Below are 21,375 nucleotides of genomic sequence, written 5' to 3'. Positions count from 1 at the left end.
AAAAAAAAAAAAAGAGGTTTTCCTTAGCCTCTGGCTGTTTACCCTAAACTGAAATCTGAAATTGCTAGTATGTTGTATATCTCTGTACAACAGGATTTCTTTCTGATCTCATTTTGAGATTCTTGGTGGTTTTGATAAAAGTACTGTGCCATAAATAGCTTCTGGTCCTGTGAAACAAAGATATGGAGACTGTTTTGTATAATTCATGCCATAAATTAAGTTAGAATAATTTTTAATCATGTTGTAAATGTGAAAGTCCAAATGTGCTTCCTCTCTTGTAAACACATTTTATTAGAAGGTAAAGCAATAAGACACAACCTATTTTAACATGCCTTCATGCTATCTGCACCTGGTTTTTAAAAATACTGGCCTGCTCTACACTTCCAAAAGGCATTCATATGCAATAATTAAAGGATTACAGAAAACAGGCAGAGAATCTTGATGAGTTTTGTGCATAAAATTTCCTCATATTCTGAGTTGTAATTGGTAGTTTGCAGATGAAGGACTGGGATAACTTCATTAACTGGATGACAAATGAATGTGTCAAAGTCTGGAAAAAATCTCAGGCAGAGAACTTTTCTCCATATTAAACATTTACTATAGATATATATGTGGATATAGAATAGAATTTTGCTAAAATATCCATGTATGTGGTTGTAATATGGAGTCATGCCATGAAACAACACATTGTGCTTGATAAGGATGACGTTTACAAGCAAACTTTATGTTTTTACTTTAAAATTACTTTTTAAACATCCGTGTTACTAAACACTAATGTTTATTGAACAGACTACAATAAGTATTTGTTTCTGTACATCAAACAACATAATTTCTTACTTTCCACAACATAAAAGGCTGTGGGATTTTCTAAAAGACTTTTTCCCATCATCATTGTACTTAAGGTTGTTATTTCCACATACTGTTCAGGTTTTTAGGTACCTTAGTCTGATTTTATTAGGCTGAGCATAGAAGTGAATTCTTAACAAAGAGCACATTTGAAGTTGCAGGGATGGTGATTCCACTGTTTCCCTGGGTAGCATATTCCACTGCTTTATCACCATTTCAGTGAAGAAATTTTTCCCAATATCTAACCTAAACCTCCCCTGGTGCAAATTGAAGCCATTTCCTGGTGGATTGTGCCTTGCCTCTTTAGGGTTTTTTGACATAATTAAAAGAAACAAAAGTATATCAGGAGTTTTATATCAGGTTGAAAAGAGAATGGCATAGTGTGTCTAGTTGAAGGTAGAACAAAAGCCTGTCTTTTCCATCTTGGTTAGTCTGTCCCATGCATTATGCATGTGGTGTTCTTTAATTGAGTAATTTGTTATAAGGGCCTCTGCTGTGGTAGGTACTTGGGAAAAAAGGTGAATGAGAGTTAGTATTTTAAGTAGGGGTTTTTCTGTAAAGTCAGAACAAATGGATTCAATTTTTTTCCTAGACTGATACTTTCTAGCACCCATCACGACAAAATGTAATAGTGTATATTTGTATGCTCTCAAATCTATAACTTCCTGTGTTCTAAAGACTGCAATTTAAAAATAGATTTTTTTAAATGTTCTTGTTAAAGGGAAATTCAAACTAAACGTTTTCCTTAAAAATTCAGGCAGGACTTCAAAGCTGGATCATCAGAGTAGTTATTCTTCCCCAGTCTTTAGTCTTCTGACCCCCATTAACATGATACTACTGCACCTGATGCTGAAATTGTGGATTCTTCAGCAACCTGCCAGGCAGACAGGCAGATGGGTAGTTTTCTGACAGTGCATTTAGGTCTTGATGCATCTGGATTTACTCAGAAAAGTCTCAACCAGCTCTAAGAATAACACATTTTAGAGCAAATCATCACTTGTCTTGAGACTTATCCCTTAAAACTGTGCAGAAATGTTAGCACTTCGTTAAGGTGTGTCATCTGCAAAGGCTGTAATTTTCATTGCCTGATGATGAGAAGAGTCAATAAAGAATTATTTTTTTGGTTATGCCTTCATGTCTAGATATAACCAGTCTTGGCTGCAAGCCAGCTCTAATCTGCAAATAGTGCAGCTTTTACATTAGGAAAACGTCAGGTCTTTGCAAATTCCCCATGCTTCTCATCTGGTTTGCAGCAGAGTCAATCCAAAAACATCATTGCCTGCTGTTACTGGGAAACACGATGACAGACCTGCAAGGAGGCAGGGCATGTTCAGTGGCAATATCCAGGCTGTTGTTAGGTAAAAGAAATCTGCACTGCCTCTGCTTCCAATATCCATATCTAGAACACAGAAGATATGTGGTTATGTTGTAGTGATTTGACCTTGGCTGGCTGTGCCCACTAAGCTGCTCTCTCACTTCTACAACTCAGCAGGACAGGGGGAGAAGACTCAATAAAAAGTTAATGAGTCAAGGCAAGTAAAGGGAGTTGTTTGTGAGGTAACAAAACAGGCAAAACAGACTTGGGCTAACTAGCAACACAATAGGATAGTGAAAAGCAAAACAAAAGATCTGAAAACATTTTTCAGATGTTTCACGACCTCTTCCTTCACAGGCTCAACTTAACTCTTGGCTGCTCCTTGAGCAGCACAAGGGGCTGGGGAATGAAGATTGCAGTCAATTCATAATATTTTGTCTCTGCAGGAGTCTGCTCTGGCACCTGGAGCACATCCTCCCAGTCCTTCTTTCACATTGGTGTCTGCAGGGCTGTTTCTTTCATGTTTTCTTTCCTATCATACATTACCGTTCCTAAAATGTCTTTTCACACAGGGACTACCATTGGTGATGGGCTCAGCTTTGGCTGGGAGCAAGTCTGCCTTGGAGTTGGCTGGAATTGTCTCTGTTCAACATTAGGGCAGATTGTGCTGTTTTCTTACAGAAATCACTTCTCCAACACACCTCACTACCAAAATCTTGCCATATAAACCCAATACATACATAAAAAATATTAGTGTATCAAGGAATTGTTGGCAAGTTTAAGATAATGCTATGTGATTGTGTATGACTTCCTTCCTTCCTTCCTTCCTTCCTTCCTTCCTTCCTTCCTTCCTTCCTTCCTTCCTTCCTTCCTTCCTTCCTTCCTTCCTTCCTTCCTTCCTTCCTTCCTTTCTGTTCTTTCTTTCTTTTCTCCTGCCTTCCATCATTCCTTCTTGGTTTTTTTTCTTTATTACTGGGACTAGCAGTACTAAGGCTCTCAGGTTTTTAATGTACCTGTTTACTTAGGTTATCACTCACTCTCTCTCCTAATCCTTTCAGTCTTCTCTTCTGGAAACTGCTGGTATGGGCCCTTACTGACTTGGTACTAATATGCCAATGGAGACATACATAGATGGTGAAATTCTAGACTGTTTCCTTTTTTCCACTTTTTTTTTTCCACTTAAAAAATTTCTCTGAAGCTAATAAAAGATACAATTACTTAACTCATAGCTATTGTATTTGGGCATATTTCTACTCCTTTCCCTGCAGCATTTGTGTAAAACCCCATTTGATGTCCACAAGTTTGCTAACACTAGAGTGGAATCCAGGTATCAGCTGAGATAAAAAGACTTCTGATCATCTACATGGAATATAGGTCAGATCTCCTGGGATTTGTGAATATGTATCAAATCATAAAATTAGATGATTTCTGCAGTTTCTGACCTCTCCTGAGAACAGCATACATTTAGTGACAGCACAAAAATCATGGCTTTAATTTATAGATTGAGTTTGAAGTATTGACAAATGATGTATGGTTGGCTGAGCCTGGGGAGAGTTCAGTGAAGAACATGATAATTTACTGCTCCAAACCTAAAACACACAATCTATTTTTCTTTCTCTGTCACTATTCAGCTTGCATTACATTTGGCTACTTATGATGAGTAAAGTATATGGGGCTGTTGGCAGGTTAGCTGTTTCAGGTCTTTTGAAACACTTTTGTCACTGAATAAAAGCAACCTGAGAAGAGTAGTGTGTGTAAAAGAGCATAGAAATTTTTGTGTGCTACTTATGTGCACTTGGCCATGTATTCAGCATAGGATATTCTATTTCACATGAAGTCTAGGCATGGAAACCTTGGGAAAATTTACATACATTCAAAAAAATCAAACCAGACCATAACCAAACAAACTAAAGGTAAGCATTCGGTGTTGACTGTCCATCCATCTCCATAACATTTTGAGAGCTTGCCCCAACCTGAAGTGGAGTCAGCTTTAGCACAGCCCCATGGGCTGCTGAGCAATCAGAATGGCCACTGCAGCCAGGGTGATCAGTAAAGCTTCTACATTGGCATTTCACTGCTGTCTAGTTGTTGAGAACCAAAGCAATTTTAAGACTGAACCATGTGTTGGACTGCTGCAGGTATGTAGTGATAGGCAAAGACAAGGTTTTATGTGACTCTTGTAAGATTTTTCTAGTGCTGTCCCAGTTTTTATACCTGCAGAGCAAAGCTGCTTAATGCATTGTCACAACCCATTCAGTTTTTTAATCTCTCTGCCAATATTTAATGGGAAAACATATTAAACTATGACTTACTTTTAAGAACATAAGTAAATTAATTTTAGGTAGAAATAACTCCGAATTTCAATAATTCAAGTTGTACACTTCTATATTTTAAAAGACTGCCACGGATATGGTAGATATGCAAATGAATCACAGTACACCAGTTGCAGATATTCCAGTTACTAACTAGTGTATTCCCAGACAGCTGAGATTCCTCTCTTTACAGTAATTGATGGTCCTGGGTGTCAGTTCCAAGCAAGACGGCAATAAATTTCTCAGACAGGACTTGTCCTTTTCCCTGGTAAATAAATAAAAATTATTTCCTGTAGTCATTTTACTGTATGAGTCAATTTGGGACATTCAGCCTTAAATTCTTGAAGTTCTTATTTTAAATAAGGCCAAGAAGCAAGTTGTCCTACAGTTGTGCAAAGAAATTTAATTAAATAATCCCAATATATCAGTCATAATTGGTGCTTAATGTAGTTTTAAAGGCCTTTAAAAAGTGCCCCAAATATGTTGCTTTTCTTCAAATCAGTATGGCATTTAATGCAATTCAGTCTTCTCTATAAGAAGATTACAATGAAGGAGGAAAATAAGAGTGTGTTTTCTGTAATTGCAGTTCAAGTACATTCATACAATGTTTTCAAAATCCATACAGATAAATTATCCTGTTTGCTTTAAAAACAGCTTTCTTTTTTTCCAATACATTTTCTAAAGCAGGTCTCCATTTAAAGTTTTAAATTATTTCAGCTGCTTCAAACTGCTTCTAAATCTTTCTTGCAAAATCTGAGGTTAAAACTGAAATTATTCAGTGGCAAACATTCATAGAGAAGCTGTTGCTGCCTTTGAGCGTTTAGCCATTTAGTTAGCTCGGTTTCTCATTTTGTTTTCAAACTTATAAAATAGTGTATTAATGTGAAAATAAGGCAAGTAAGGTGTTAATGATGACAAATATATTAATTTCCTCCGTGTTGAAACAGCTACAATTGGTATGAAAAATTTATATAATAATAGAGAAAATGTGTGTTCTGATTTGAAGACTTTTTTGCATTTTACTTTAGATTCAGTTTTTATCAATTTGAAAGTGTTCCAGAAGACAAAATAAAAATCATATTGGGTTTGAGTTTTGCAGGTGTTTGGTGGATCAAACTTGCAGTCCTGTTTGATGAGTTTTGATGAACATCTATTGGGACAGTTTCCACTACAAATCAAGCAGGTTTAAGGTTGCTTCATATTAGATGGAGTTCTTTATTTCTTAATTCAAATTGACCAATCACTCACTTCATGCCATACTAAAGTCAGAATCAACAATTTTGTTCACAAAAGTAATGCAAATAATTTCAAATGGGTCCAAGTATGTTACTAACACATTCATATAGTTGTTCTGGCATATGTTAGAGGGTTAAGATTCATATTCAGTAAAATTTATATGACATGTACTAGTCCTCTAATGTCTTAGGAAGATTAGAGCTTTACTTTGAAGTGAAATCTCCATATTAACTGAAATTATGAGGAATCTTGGTCTGCTTCTTAAGGATAGAACATTAGATCTATTAACTTTCAGGACAGCTGTACATTTTGAAAGTGTGGGAGATTTCTTTTTTTTTCAAGAAAAAAGGATCTGTATGTGGACTTAATTTTGCAATGATTTTTTTTTAAATCCAGCAACATAAAATTACTAGTAGCTCTTGTGAGATTATAATTTTATTGGATAGCATTAAGGAGTATTTAGCCTGCATTTTCACGATCATGTAAGATAAAGTTTTAAAAACTGATCTAAAGTTCCTTGTTTGTTTTTAAACCCAAGCCTTCCCTTAAAAATCTGCATAGTTTTAAAGTTAAAATACATACATATTATTGTTATTTTCCTAATGATGAAATAATATTAACTGGTCAATTATAAATAATCATTTGTTTATAAACTAAACATATTTTAAAATATTCTTATATTTAAGACAAAATCATAACCCTATTGGCTGGAAGAAAAATTGAGCAAGCTTAGAATTAGTGAAGTGAAAAAGGGCATTAAGACCATTTAATTACTTTCTAAATAAGAAAAATGGCTCACTAAAATAAATTATCTCTGTTTCATAAATGGGAATTACTTTATAACGTATCCTCCAAAGGTAGCCCTTTGGAGTGCTGTTGGAAAACAATCAACTCCATTTCAGAATGGTACTTGCTCAGTGATAGTGTGAATTTGGCTGTCTCTAGACAAAGTTCTTCACTGGTCAAACCTCTCAGTAGTTTATAATTTGGTTTCAGTTTCAAGGGGGAAAAAAAATGAATCCTGTGTCTGAAGTTTATATTCCATAAATAAAACATGAAGTCAATATTACATATGTTACTGATAATTTAGACTGGACCTAAACATTCAAATAATCAAATCAGAGAATTTGCTGTAGGTTTATGAAATAACTATGTCTAGTAAATGTAAAATTAAAGATAATTTGAATGTGCTAATAGATAAGCCTCTAGATTATTAAGTTAACCTGTCTAGGACGAAAGAAATGTGTTAAGTATGTTTCTATAAAAATGAATCCAGTAAGAATGGTAAAATATCTTACTATGTAGTTCTGCTCTATATTTTAAACATCAACAATAATATCATGTTAAGTTTGTTCAAATTTTTAAGGAGGTTAGCCTAAACCTTGCTATAGCTTGCAATCACCTTGCTGAAAAAAATAAGAATGGAATTAAATAGACAGCCTGACATTTATCTCTGCTTGTTTCTGTAATGATGGAAATGTATTAATGCAGGAAACTGAAAAAGCCAATGTAATTCCAAAAATTTGCTTCTCAGTGACAGTATGAATCTTTTCCAAGTTTAGTTCAACTAAAAGTCCATGACATCTGAGTGATGCAAGAAGCAATGTTCCTAGCATATGTCACTGAATACAGCAGTACTGTCCTGCTAATAAATGCTGTCCTTGCTGCTGTATCATCATCCTCACCAGCAACAAGGTAGAAATCAGCAATATTCAGATATGTACCTAACCCCTACCTTATGTTTGCCTGACAATATTTCCAGTGTGTGCTAGGTATAAATAGTTTTCTTCTCATATGGCATTTCATATTGACAATCATCCTGTTCTTACTGGGAAAAGTTTATTATTTCTGGGAAGTCTTTATTATTTGTCTGTACAAATATGATTTAGATGAAGATATAGTTTACTATGGTTAAGAACCAGCTGGAAAGAAACTCTAAAAATCATATGTGTCATTAACTAGTCCTTCAAATGCAATGCCCTTCTATGCATTTCTTGATGTGTGGATATATCCTTGGGTTCATATCCTATCAATATGTGTAATTTTAATTAAAATGTAGACATGATTATAATAAGAATTTATATTGTAAGACAGCAATCTAAGTAAAAAGGCTTAACATCTTAATATCTAAAGGCTAATTTATAAAGTCTATGATCATGGTAGGAGAAATGTGAGGAGGAAGAAGTTGGAAGGAGAGCTGTATGTTTCTGCATGTTATTATGTTGATTCACGTTATAGGCAGTTTGTCACTGCATGCCTGCTAAGTTAAGAAAATGGTGGAAGCCCATGAATTATGAGATTTTAAGTAATTTTATTTTTTTAAGGTTGTCACAGCTATAATTATAATCTCCTTTGTGAATCAAATAGCTGACAGCATGTGAAAATTTGTATGTATGTTGATGAAGGCTATTTTGAATTCTAAAGGGTATTATGAATGCTTTCTTTAGTGGAGGTCATGATGGAAAAACTACAGATTTATAACTGTAGGTAGCATATTTGTAAAAATCTTTATTCAGATTTGGGAGTTTGTACTTTACCTTATACATGTATTTATGGACATAAACTTTGGGCTTCATGAGGGATCAAATCAAGGGAGTAAATGAAGTGGTCAGTTTTTTCTGATGTAAAAAGAAAAGGTTTCTCTCTTTCTAGCTCAGTAAAGCGTTACTTCTCCAAAATGTCACTGTCATTTGTATAACATGTTTTTTTTCAGTCATGCTTCAATCTATTATATTGCAATACTAGTTTTGGGCATGGAAACTGATTCCTTAATTATATATGTTATCATGAGTCCATGGAAAGGCACATGTTAGGTTTTATTGTGAAAATGTAAAGAATAATAATTGTCTTCCTGCCTTTATCCAATTCAAGAACAAAAAAAAAGAACAGAATTATGTATATAGTTGCTCTTTATTACTTGCTTGTTATTATAATCTCATTGTAACACTGTGATCCAGGAAAAAAAACCCTAAGTCATACTTATTTGTTTTGATTAAATTAATAAACCCCTGCTCACACTCACCACAAAATCAAGAGGCACTTTTTTTCTTTTTTTTTAAGGCAGTGAAACTTTGGAGGAGGCCACTCCAAGCAGAAGGAAGAACAACATTTAAGTCAGCCATTTTCTCATTTAAAATCATTAATGCAGAAAATAGGAAAGGCATATGGCAGCATAAGAATTATAATTTTGCCCATCAGTTAAATGTGCTGATGGTGCTGAGTAACTCCTTTTCAAATGACAGTGATCAATTTCCTCATCCCTACCATTAAAACTCATTTCTCTGTAGAATTTTCTGGATTGCTTTCTCCACTAAAAGGTATCAGCCATGGATTTGAATTTAACCTAAGTCATGAAAAATTGGAATCTTTTGCTTAGAGTCTCAGTAAGGAGCACAGGATACCAGTCTTTGTCTGTGTATGACTTCATCTCCTCTTTAAAGGAAAGGATAACCCTTCCCCTCCCCTCTAGTTGTGTGTGTGCCTAAAATTCACTTCACAAGTAAGCTGTTAGTGGGCAGTTGGTCATCAGTGTGCATTAATTACAGCTACATCTTCTGTAAATGCTGTTTCTCACTGTAATCAGCCCCTCTGATTTACAAACCTAAATCCTAATCCTTTGCTGCAGTTCTTGGTTTGTACGGATCAAAATATTAAATTTAAACAGTTTTTATACTTCCATGGTGAGTTGTTTACCCTTAAATAAAGATGAAAGATTTTAAATAAAATGATCTTTCATCTGTAAGTCTCCAGTTAACATGCCTTAAACCATTTCAGCAGAGCTCTTGAAGTTTCCAATGATTTAATCTTGGTGCTTTTTGTAAGATTGCATTCATCACAACTTATTTTCTTGGAGAAAAACGGCACATAATTGAAGATGGATCTATTTACTGTTTTTCTGGTTCAGCAACATGGTTTTTCTGTTCTGAATCTTAAAAGTCTACTGAATTAAAAAAGAAAAAGAAAAAATGTCCTATTAATGTAATGAAAGTATGGATTATGAGTTTCAGCTTCAAGCAACTGTATCTTCTCAGGTAGTCATTTGTGTCTCTTACTGATCATGATGTAGAGATCTCAGTGGTATATAGTAAATACCCAGTAATCAAAAATATTTCAGATACAATTTTTTTAGAAGACTGTTGTTTACAGGAGGTTTTACCTGATTGAAAAGCCTGAACTTTCATAAACATTCAAAGAATGTCTCTTTTCATTAAATATTCTCTAATTTAAATAATGTTTACATGTATCAAATGCAGAACTCCACTTTATACTAGGAATAAAAGATACAAGTTTAAAATGAGAGTAAGAAATTGATAATGAAGAAGTAATCCCCTTTGGGTTTAAATTCTGTAGATGTGAAATTTGAGAAAGACTTTTCTAATTATATTTCCTTTGGTACTAACTCCAGACTATGAACTTTTAAGATTTATTTCTTTGCAGTAACACCACATTAAAAACCCCCAAGAATACAGTGGAAGACACAGAGTCATTTCGAGCTAATACTTTGTTCTGCCTCAGAGTAAAGTTTTATGCAACTGAGAATCAAATAGAGCACATACTGCATTATGATCTTACAGATGAATTCAGTCAGTAATTGTTTTCAATGAGTTTCTTTACACTTCCAATGCCATAAAAACCTTCTTGACTGTCATAGTAGCAAGGACTCACATCTTCAAAACAATAGAGTTTGGGGGAAAATTTTTGCATTTATTGGACACAGAAAGAAAAAAAGGAATTCTTTCAGGAGGTTTGTTACTATGAAAGTCATGTGTAGTACCATGCAGGAACAAATTCCTAACCTCTTTACATTAGAAGAGGGCAACAATAACACTGCCCTCTGTGCTCAACCAAAATTGCACAACTTTTAATGAATCTTAAGTATTCATAGCTTGAGGAATTGCTTTAATTAGGCGTGTTTGGCCATAGAAAATGGAGATTGCAAAAACATCCAAGTGTGTTACTTACTGTCTGCTCCTACTGATTTAATGCAGATGATATTCAGATGACTGGACTGAAAGTCATATGTTCAAAGTCATAAGGGCAATGAAGCATGTAGTGGAAATAGTATGTAGTTTTTCTTCTGTTTATTGAAAATAGTCCTTTTCACATTGATTTTTTAAAGGAAACTAATACTCTTAAAATTATTTATCTAATCTAACAATATTTCTGATCTTCAAGTGACAAAATTTGCCAGTACTTCAAAAATAAAACTGGATATTTAACATATTGAAAAAGAAAAGTGAAATGAACCCTGGGATTTGTACCTGTTTATTTGGGTATTGGATTCTTTTACTAGACCATAACATAAACTCTTGAAAATGGAAAGGAGGCATACTTTACATTTGCACAGAAGGTATTAAATTTCCCATTCATTTAAAAACCAGCGCTATAACTTTCCCAAGAGGAATAAAAATGCTGTGGGAGTAGACTAAATCTGAAATACTACCAATTTTTAAGATAGAAAAGGGCTATTGCTGACTGCCAGTAATGGGGTAGCAGCAAAAGTTGATGTGAAAGCATCCACTTTGTGTTGTGTTCCTGGTGACAGACCCTTTTTTGGACACTTGACTGATGGTGTTTATGCCCTTCCCACTACTGACATGCTGCCTGAGGTTATTTCACTTTCATGCCATTGCAATTTAACATTAATAACAGTTGAAACAGGTATGAATTGACATTCCTAGGGAACTGTATAATTCCCATGTCAGATTCTTGTTACTGGCCCATTAGTTTCAGACAGAATGTAAATGTTTCTTCTATGTTTAGGCAGGTTTTCATAATTCTTTCTTTCCACTTTAAAGAAAGTTTGAAAGTTAAAGAAAGTTTAAATTGAGAGTGAAATTTTGCCAGGCATATTTTTGGGTAATGATGTTGGCTCACTGTTGGTCTGTTGGACTTACTAACACTTGATAAACATTTGTGGTATAATGAGAGTCACTAGTCTCCAGCATGAAGTAGAATACATAATTTTTAAGACTACTTAATAAATCTACCCCCAAGGACTAATTTATCCACTGAATCACATTTTCTTCCTGGAATGGCATCATTAATTTCTGTAGGACTAATCACACACTAAGGTGATATACACTTCTTTTTAATAGCAGAAATTGCCATTTTCATGGAGAAAAAGAAGGAAGACAAATTTCCTATAGTTACATTAGCAGTAGTATGGAGCAAAGGAAATTCCTTCCTTGTAGCCTATTCATTTTCCCATATCCTCTCCATTTTTCAAACAAGTTGTCAGAGTTCTGTTTCTGTATGAAAACTACTTTCTCAAGCAGCATTGCACATGGAGAACTTTGCTTCTTGCTGTTTTAATAGACAAGAGTTTAATGGACAGTTACATCAATATGACAAATCTTTTAAAATACTTTTTTGCCTTCAAAATGATTGACTTAACACTGTGCATGTTTCTATTATAGACAAGACAATAGACAGACTAGTAGCTGAGTGCTGATTATATGAAACTTCTTATCAGACCTGCAGAAACAAATGGGGTATTTTCATGAAAATGTCAGCTTTGATATATCTTAATAAATACAGACATATACAGCTGGCTATTTGCAAACACAAGTACATAATTAGATTAATTATCAGAGTCCCGTTCTTGATAAATCTTGCATCACCAGATAAGTGTGGCAGAAATAAGAGTTTTAAAAGCTAATAAATGTCCTTTGGTAATTATTGCAATTAAGTGTATTTCCCTTATGCCAACTCAAGTTTAAAATAGCAAATAATTGGGAAATGAAAGTTTCTCTTTGTACTTTTTCTTTGTATAGTACTTATCTTCCCTCACTTAAAAAAAAAGTGCATTAGCAAAATGTACCAATCGATAAAGTATAAAGTTACAGAATATGTTCATATTTTGTAATTTTCATTTATCTTGATTAATGCATTTTCAGTATTTGTTCAAGGAAAAAAAAATAATGCTCAAATGAATGGTGTGTCTTCAAACTAATGGTATAATCAAAAATATGCATGATTTTTAATAGCTGTTATTCATTCAACAGTAAGGGTGTTATCGTATTAAAATGTGGAAATGGCAAGTTCTTTAGGAACTGGACTCACCAAGAGTATTCCCAAAGAATATTTTCAGGCTTCCTTTAACATGTTTTGCCACTGCTAGAATATGTAGCATTTTCAGTGAGTTAATATCATTTAACAGTGTATGTGGTTTTACATATATAACTTTCCTTTGTCTTGTGGTTCAATGATTTACACTTAAGTAATAGCAAAACACTTTACTCCAGGTCAAATATTCAATAGTCACCATTCAAGAAAAATACGAGAAAGTTTCCTTAGAAGTAGTATTATTATTTGAAACACGAGGAAAAATTCTATATATGAGTCTCACATGTCATAAAATACCTTCAAATATAGTTGGTCAATAAAAAAATAATTTTAATAAACCAGTTGCTCTCGGAGTTGCAGCTCATTATCTCTGTTCCTTTCTGCTTAAAAACAAGTTTTAGTCCACATACAGAGTGATTTTCTCTTCTTTCAAAATAAATAGAATGTATGTCCCCTTCCTTGCTTCTCAGCTATCACTTCATGAAAATTTGCCAAATTCATGCATAGGCAGTGTTAATCAGTAGTACATTATTATACAAAATAAGCTCTATCCCTCTGTTCCTCTGGGCAAAGATATGAAATAGCCACATTGCTTCAGATTTGTATCTGTGTTTGAGTGTGTGTGATGTGCTCAAGTAAAAGTACCCGAAGTAACAGAGTCATGGTTAGATAACATATTTTAAATATTTATAAAATCAAATTATTTTCAAATCATCAAAGGATGATCTATATCCTGATAAAGGATAGATGTTTTTAAGGTATTTTTGATTTTGATAAGAAATTACATGCCTGCAGGCAATAGTATTATTTGCTAATGAAAAAAAAATATTAAGTTGCTTCATATATTTTATGTGGTACAGTATAATAGCACATCAGTCCTGTGGGAATTCTATAATATTTTTTCTTATTAACTTCTAATTAAGCCTGAGTGATTTTTATAAGAGATAAACTGCCACATTTTTCAGTATCATCTTTCTTTCTTGGTAGAGAATATCAGGTCTCAATCCTACTAATCTAGCCAGCAAAGATCCTCCAGTTTCATTCAGGGTAACAATATTTAGTTGGATTTATGCCTCTTATAGACATCATTTAGAAGGAAGAGCTAAAAAATTTGTACAGCAAATACATAAAAATGTTCCAGAAAATAAGAAACTAACATTTCAGATTTATACTGTTTGACATCAGGTAAAACATGGAGATGTAAGTGAGGTCTTTTAATTTGCACAAGGGCTATGTTTGTTATCCCCATCTAATATAGTACACATGCTATTTCCAGCCTAAATTCTTAACCACATCACTTTCTGTGGGCTGCATGAGAAGGGGAAGAGGCCTAGGAGGTGCATATAAACTGAGCCCTATTATTTACAAATTCAATAAACTGATGCTTATAGTGATGGAGTGGATCTCCCAAAATGTAGGGCACTGGACTGAGCAGGAGGGGTGAGCACTTCAGGGCTTTATCTCAGCCTAGAGGCTGGCCACTGTGCTGGCCACTTGTGGTGTTGGGAGATGGAATGCTGCTGTAGGATTGTGCCGTGTGAACACAAGGAAAATGTGAAAGAACATGACGTTACCAGGATTCAGAAGGTGTTTGGTTAAGTCCACACACAAAATGGTTCCTAAGTTAGGAGTGTGAGAACAATCTCTCCTCTAGCCTTAGAGATCTAGAGGATCTGGAGGCCAGATAGAAAGAGATCTAGAGCGTTTCTGTGGACAGTGAATAGGAAATGAGCCCATTTTATGTTTCATTGCCACTCACCCCCTTTCAGTAGAGAATGTCGTGTATAATGATTTCTTTTAAAGTGTAAGTAGCAGAAGAACACTTTTACTATGACAAATTCCTATCTCTGACACAATTTGCTGACATTATTTCATCATTGATATTTTATCAGCAAACCAACATCATCCTGTGGTATCACCTATGTCCAAGACAGTGGTCACAGTAGGTACAGCAGCACCACTGTAATCACCTGGGAACTGAAGCAGCAATGACACATAGCCTCAGGCATGACCTAGAACTCAGATCAGCTGCAGGAAAACATTGCCAATAGCAAGTTGAGTAGCAAGCTTACAAATTTGTTCCCAGTAATGTTTCTCGTGCAGTAAACAGTGCCTATTTAAGGTCGCCCATCTCTTTGCATTTTATCTCAGCTCATGAGATTTGTATTGTATAATTTTATAATTAAATAACAGTGAAGATAAAAATGCAGGTATTTTGATTTTATTTATAGCTGTGAAAGCATGCTTTACAATTTATCATTCAGTCCAGGAATTCAGTTATCTTAAGAGGAAAATAAATTTTTCAGTGACAAGTACCAGTTACGACTAAAAACTCTGCATTTACCACCAATAAATCTAATCTACATGCATTAAAGAGGACAATTTTGCTGACACTTTTTTATTACTTGGTTCCACTGTAATATTTCATCCATTTCAGTATATGCATGTAATCAAAATAAAGAAGTAACTGAGATATCTCTGTTTTCTGACATGGCATTCTTAAAGATTGCTGTCATGACACATTTATTTGCTGTAAATTATAGTAAATAATTTTTTTATCATAAATAGTATTTGATTTGTTACCCAGAGACACAAGATATTCCACAGACATTTTACAAAAGAATGGTAGGTTGCTTTATTGATGCACATGGTGAAAGGAGAATCAAGGGTTTGGTTTTGAAAAGTAACACACCTGCTCCTAAAAAAAAAGTTTCACATGTCCATCAAGGAAAAGGTTGAAGGCAATTCCCTGCAAGTAAGCAATAGCTATCGGAATGCATTAGGCAGGACTAACTCATACACTACCTTCATACCCTTGACCTTCCAGACACATTTGTAGATAACAATGATTCTTCTGACAGCCGACACAAATCCTCACAGTTCTGTGGGCTGATATTTCCGTTCTGCATTGAAACTATATTTCCCATAGCATCAAGTCAATCATTTCTGTAAGACAGAAATTTTGAGTTATGCAGCAGTACAATGCATGCCAGAGCCTACACTTTGCAAAATATAGCCATGATCTTATAACGCTCGTACCAAGATAAGTTTCTTCTGTATGGCAGTTGGAGAATGGTCTAATCTGGGCCCAGTCATCAGTGTCTGGCAGCAATAAGGCAGCAGCTTGAAATAAACTGCCAGCTGAACACTCTGAAAGGAGGTTTCTGCATCCAAACTTTCAAGACCTAGATGTTCCTGTAAAAGAGATTAGTAACTAGATTGTGGAGACAAAATAAGGACACATAGAAGAAACAGCTTCCTAGAGCACTTCATTTGTTTGTTTGTTTCCAGAAACATCTACTGGTAATTTGGTGTGAGAATACATATAAACTGAATTTGTAGCTTTTACAGGAGTCCTCTTTTGAATATATATTGATGTTAAACTGGATTTATGGGATTACCAGTGTGTTTCACTTTCTTCTCAGATATTTGTAATATTAGAAAGGTTAGATAAATGTTTGTTTACCATCATCTCATTCTACATTAACAGTACAAGCCCTTTCAGTCTGGGTGCAAGCATAATGGAAAAAAGTAATAAAATGAAGATTTTGTAAAATACATAAAATGTTATATCCTGGACACACTCCAGGAAAAATTGCAGGCTTTATATAGAGCTATGCATTCTGTCAGCATATATATTGTTCTGTGACACAGTTGAGGCAGAATAGAAGCAAAAAAACCCATGGGAGCACTTGCTGAGATTTGCACTGTCACCTTTGTGCTACCAGCTTCACCCATTGACTGCCCTGCCTTTATCTATAACTGGAAGCAGATGTTGGGTGACTCAATGGCGCCTCAACTCTCTTACCTGTGTTCTGGTGCCCTGCTCCCATGCCTCATCCACATGCTGCCAGAATAGGGCAGTGTGGCTTGGGGTCCAGTTCTGTCATCTATGTCCCTGGCATGAAACCCTCTCCACAGGAAAGTGGGATTTATAAGGTGTGGCTTCAGTTCAAAAGGCCTCGCAAGTATCCAAGGAAATGGCAAGTGCTGAAAGAGGGGAAGGGAAAATATACGGGAAATTGCTTCATGTATGAGTAGAATAATTTTGGAAGTAGGTGTTTGAACAAACTCATCTTCTTTCTTTAAAAGCTGTAAAAATTTACTGCTGTCTAGAGACAATCCTGTCCTCTCCTTACTTTCATCGGGGAGGATGCATCCATAGCAGTGTTGAAAAAACAATGTTACCTCAGTATTTCTTTTCACCTCTGAAGCTAAATGTCATCTGTATGTTACTGACATAATGTTCTGTCTCTTACCACTAGAAGGTGAGGATGTTATGAGAAGATCAACTTTGGGAATCTGTATCCTGAGAAAAAGACTGCAAAAAAGCAGGAAGGGTTAAGGGACACCACTTTCTTCACAACACTCTGAAGAAGCACCCCCAAAATCTTGTGACAACAACTATATTTGGTTCTCAAAAATTCCAAAATAGGCTCTGTTATTTCAGCTGTTGGACTGGGAACTTAGTCAGCTGATAGCCAGAATAACTCAGGAACTGTATGGATCTGTTCCTGGATTATTCAAGATGCTGAACAAAAGAAGGTATGCAAAGGTTCTTGAAGACCTGGAACTGTGTGCCTGTCTCCCTTTCTTGTCCAGCAAATGTTTCTATGAGATCTATGTCTAACCAGGCAAGGATTTGAGGACTGTACCAATTAGGCTTAGAGGAGTTTTTCTCATAAAAAAATCTCACTAATTCCAATGATTCATCATCACTAACTGCTTTGGGGCTTGCATGCAGAATTTTTCTCTCTCCCAGTTTCAGCAGTATATTGGAGAGATTGTCACAAAATTATTTTCCTAATGTCCCCAGTAAAAGGACTGGAAAAACTGGCAGTTTAATGCAAGCATTTCTAGATTACTGTAATCCCTCACTGTTGAATATGATCAGGTAGACACTGACTGTGACCATGGATGCTCAGTGAGTGCATGGTGCTGAGCCTGCTCTCCAGGAACTCTCCCTTGGGTGAAGTCTTTCCTGCAAATAAAAGACAGGCAGGGTCGTAGCATGATTTTTCTTGGTTGTAGTTTCACACTGTGTTAGCTCCACCTTGGGATGATATATGTTTGACCAATGCCAGGGATTTCACAATGTTACATTTGGGAAGTGGATAGGTTGAAGCTGAAGTTGAATTGGAAGATGTTGTGTTGTGTGTGGGAATTGTGCCTTGTGGAATCCACATTTTGGTGGACTGGCAGATTCAGAGCTCTCATATTGTGTCAATGGGAGAGTCAACTCAGAAAGGACTGGGAGATTTTGGATCTTCTTATAAATGTTTCAACTAATGCCCAAGTTGCCCTGAGATCACAAGAAGGTGAACAGAACTGGAGAAATTAATTATTCACAATACCTTGGCAGGCATGGTCTTTCACTACAGCAGAGAGAAAAGTTTGGCATTTGAAGTGCGTTTTATAACTATTTTTCCTTTGCTCTTAGAAAAATGCTTTAGCGCCTTTAGAAAAAGAAATTACCTTAAGAGTTCAGATTTGTCTAGAATGCAGTAAAGAATAATTCAGCTATTATATATGAAGTTTTTCTAAATTGCATTTTTTCTTTCAAGAGGGCCCACTAGAAATACAATGCCTTGAAAATTCACTGTTCCTCTTCTTTGTTAACTCCACCTCCTATCCTCAAATTTGAGGATGGGAGCTGCAGTCCCAAAAGTGTAACCCTTTTCAAAAGTTCATAAATTGAGGCAAAGAAATTATTGTGGGACTTTATGCTAATTACTCACGTTTCAACACAAACATATTGTGATAAACCTTGCCAGCAAGAAAGTATTGATTTAACTTTATGCCTTTTTTTTTTCTTTTCTTTTTAAAATATCAACATGAATGGATTTCTTTCTGTTTCCTCAGAACTAGAGGCAGAGGAGTGGTGCAAGCATCTTTGCATGGAATGTCTGGGGGCCAGGCTCAATGATATAAGTCTTGGGGAGCCAGATTTGCTTGCTGCTGGAGTCCAGAGAGAACAAAATGGTAAGTAACTTTTTATTTACTCCTACATCCATTCTTAGGTGATATCCCATTTCTTGTGCCTGTTGTTGTGAGGACTTTTGCTAGTAGCTGGAAGCACATCATTAGTAAATAAACATTTGGATGTGCTTTTGAAGCTCAAGCCTATTTATATTATTTTTACAAATAAAGATTATTAAATTCCATGCCAAATAATACATATAGAGTGAGTTTGTGTCTTCATTGTGTTCAGATTTCCCTGTCATGGGAAATGGTGGCCATGACCCTTCTGTTTCTGGAAATGATGGCTTCTGTGCAGAGGAATAAAGCAGCAGCTGTTGTTTGGCAGCTTTTTAAGGGCAGTGATGAACATACCAACAGCAATTTGGATACAAAACACATATTTGCTTTAAACTCCTACCTCTCTTGAATATTGAAGTCAGGATCATCTAAATGCTGTCAAATATGGGTGAAAAGGGCAGTGACAGATGTTAGTCAGCACTAAGCCCGAGTTGTAAGTCTTCATCTAAAGGCTGTTTGGATTAGATACATGCAGGAAGAATGCTAGTGGATGGAATAGGCAATAACAAAAGAAAATCTATGATTACTCTGTCATTTAATTCCTATTAATGAACACGAGGGCAACACAAAATGTGCTCATTTAGTCCTCCCTAAATTACAGCTCTCAATGATTATTACTGTCTTGATGCTTCTATAAGATCCAATAGCTTTCAACAAAGTAATAACACACACTGCCTCAATGGTCATAAAATATCAAGCCAACTGTCATTATAAACAAAATTACGTAATTAAATTATAGAATGTACGGCACTATACTCATTATATTATTTCTCTGAACCTAATAGCACACAGCATGAAATATAAAGAAATCTTTAAGGAATTCTGTTCAAAAAGCAGACATGTTGAAATGGGATTTAAAAGAAGTTCAAATGTTCATAAAGTTGTTTACCTGCTATGAGACACAGAATTCAATTTGTAGTCTCAAACTACTTAACAAAGGGAGAGCTACTAATGTTGTAGGAAAGTGATAATGATCAGACAGCACTCAAAGCACCCCATCTGCTATATGTTCATAGGCTATAGGTGTAAAACTCATCTGCATGCTACTGAAGAGAGAACTGTGTGAACAGGTGGAGGTCTTTCACAAATGTGAAAGGAAATAAACCTCATCAAAAAGCCTGAGATGTGAACAGAAAAGTAGTTTGAAATTCGTCAAGCTCTTTCTGCAGTGAATTCATGTAATTCATCTCCAGCAGCTTTTGGACATAGATGGAAAATATTACATTTTATCATGTTCCTGAAAGAGATCCAGTTAGATACACATGACCTCCAGGAGGCATATATTAGTTCTGTTGTATGAACTAGTCTTGATTCAATTGCCTTAGTCTAGAAATTAATTGCAGTGTTACCAACCGGCATATATGAACATAATTAGCATTTTTATTGTTCTAAGTAAATAAATGAAAGGAAACAAAGGGGCAAAGCATGTATTTGTTGTACAAATCACATGAATAATAATGCATGGAGGGTATCATTAGCTGTATTCTTTTAAAACAAGTGACTGAATACATATAATCCAATATTTGACGAGTATGCTCTGCTAAATCATTAGTTACAGTATCTCAAACAAGTAATTCTAATACCTATCCTCATCCCCTTGATGCACAACTTTGCATTTTAATAAGCATGTTTGAAATTCAAAGTTGTCTTGTTCAGAGGCAAAACAAATTCTGTTGTGGCTGTCTTTTAATCAACTTGGAAGGAGGAAAAAGTGCAGAGATTCTTACTATAGGTATGAAATTTGACATTTTGTTCATTTATCTATGCTGCAAGAACCTGCAGTTGCACTCAAATTCCTATAGCAGATTTCTTCAATTGAATGGAACCATTCCTTCAGTATACACTGGTTATCTTATCCTGTAAACCTGGCAGTGTCATTCCCCACATGACAGTGTTATTCAGAAGGTGACTAGTTCCAGGGTGGAATGATTTGGGTTGCACCATTTCAGATTTTTAGTTTATTTTCTTGCACATTTTCCCCATACACAGCTTTTGCACACAGGCTATCAAAACCAGTAGGTAGTTCAAAAGATGCCTCAAAAACTTTTGAAAGTCAACTGAGCTTTTGCTTATAAATGTTCTTGTTGAGCTTTTGTTGACCTGAAACTGAAAGGTCAAAGTTAATTTTACAAATGAAAATTCATGGACAATGGCTATGAGTATGAAGCATCTAAAATCTGTCTCTTTGTGAAAATGACATCTGTGTCACTCTCTGGATAATTTTTATTTTTATGTGTTACATAAAAACTGAATATTAGTGTTGTACCTTTGAATGTCATTTCTTCAAAACATATTGTGAGTGTGTCAACTTCATAGAATTCCTCTCAAGTTAGTCAATTTATTAATGCTTACTTGAAGCAGAGATGAGAATACAGATTATAAAACATGTAACAGAGTCTCACAGCCTCAGCATCCAGTTTTATGCAAGTTCTGTTGCCTGACCCATACAAAAGCTTTCTTTCAGATCACTGAAAAAATATCTCTTACTGTTTGAGCAAAACCACAGATTGTAATAAATATTATAGTGCTAATGGGTTTTCAGTTTTGGATATTTTTTTT

At 35.1% G+C, this 21,375-nt stretch overlaps 1 protein-coding gene across 1 annotated transcript in view; it reads left to right on the top strand.

Moving 5' to 3' along the window:
• The window catches only part of DOK6 (docking protein 6), a 252,940-nt gene that overhangs the window by 126,477 nt on the left and 105,088 nt on the right, over positions 1-21,375 (top strand). The window contains exon 4 of the mRNA XM_074547905.1: positions 18,640-18,759. Within this exon, the coding sequence (XP_074404006.1) occupies positions 18,640-18,759 (120 nt within the window). The remainder of the gene's footprint in view (positions 1-18,639; positions 18,760-21,375) is intronic.

Source organism: Zonotrichia albicollis, chromosome 1, assembly GCF_047830755.1.
Source record: "Zonotrichia albicollis isolate bZonAlb1 chromosome 1, bZonAlb1.hap1, whole genome shotgun sequence".
In the NCBI taxonomy this organism is placed as follows: Eukaryota; Metazoa; Chordata; class Aves; order Passeriformes; family Passerellidae; genus Zonotrichia; species Zonotrichia albicollis.
Note: the sequence above shows the minus strand (reverse complement) of the source record. Positions and strands in the feature narration are given on the sequence as shown.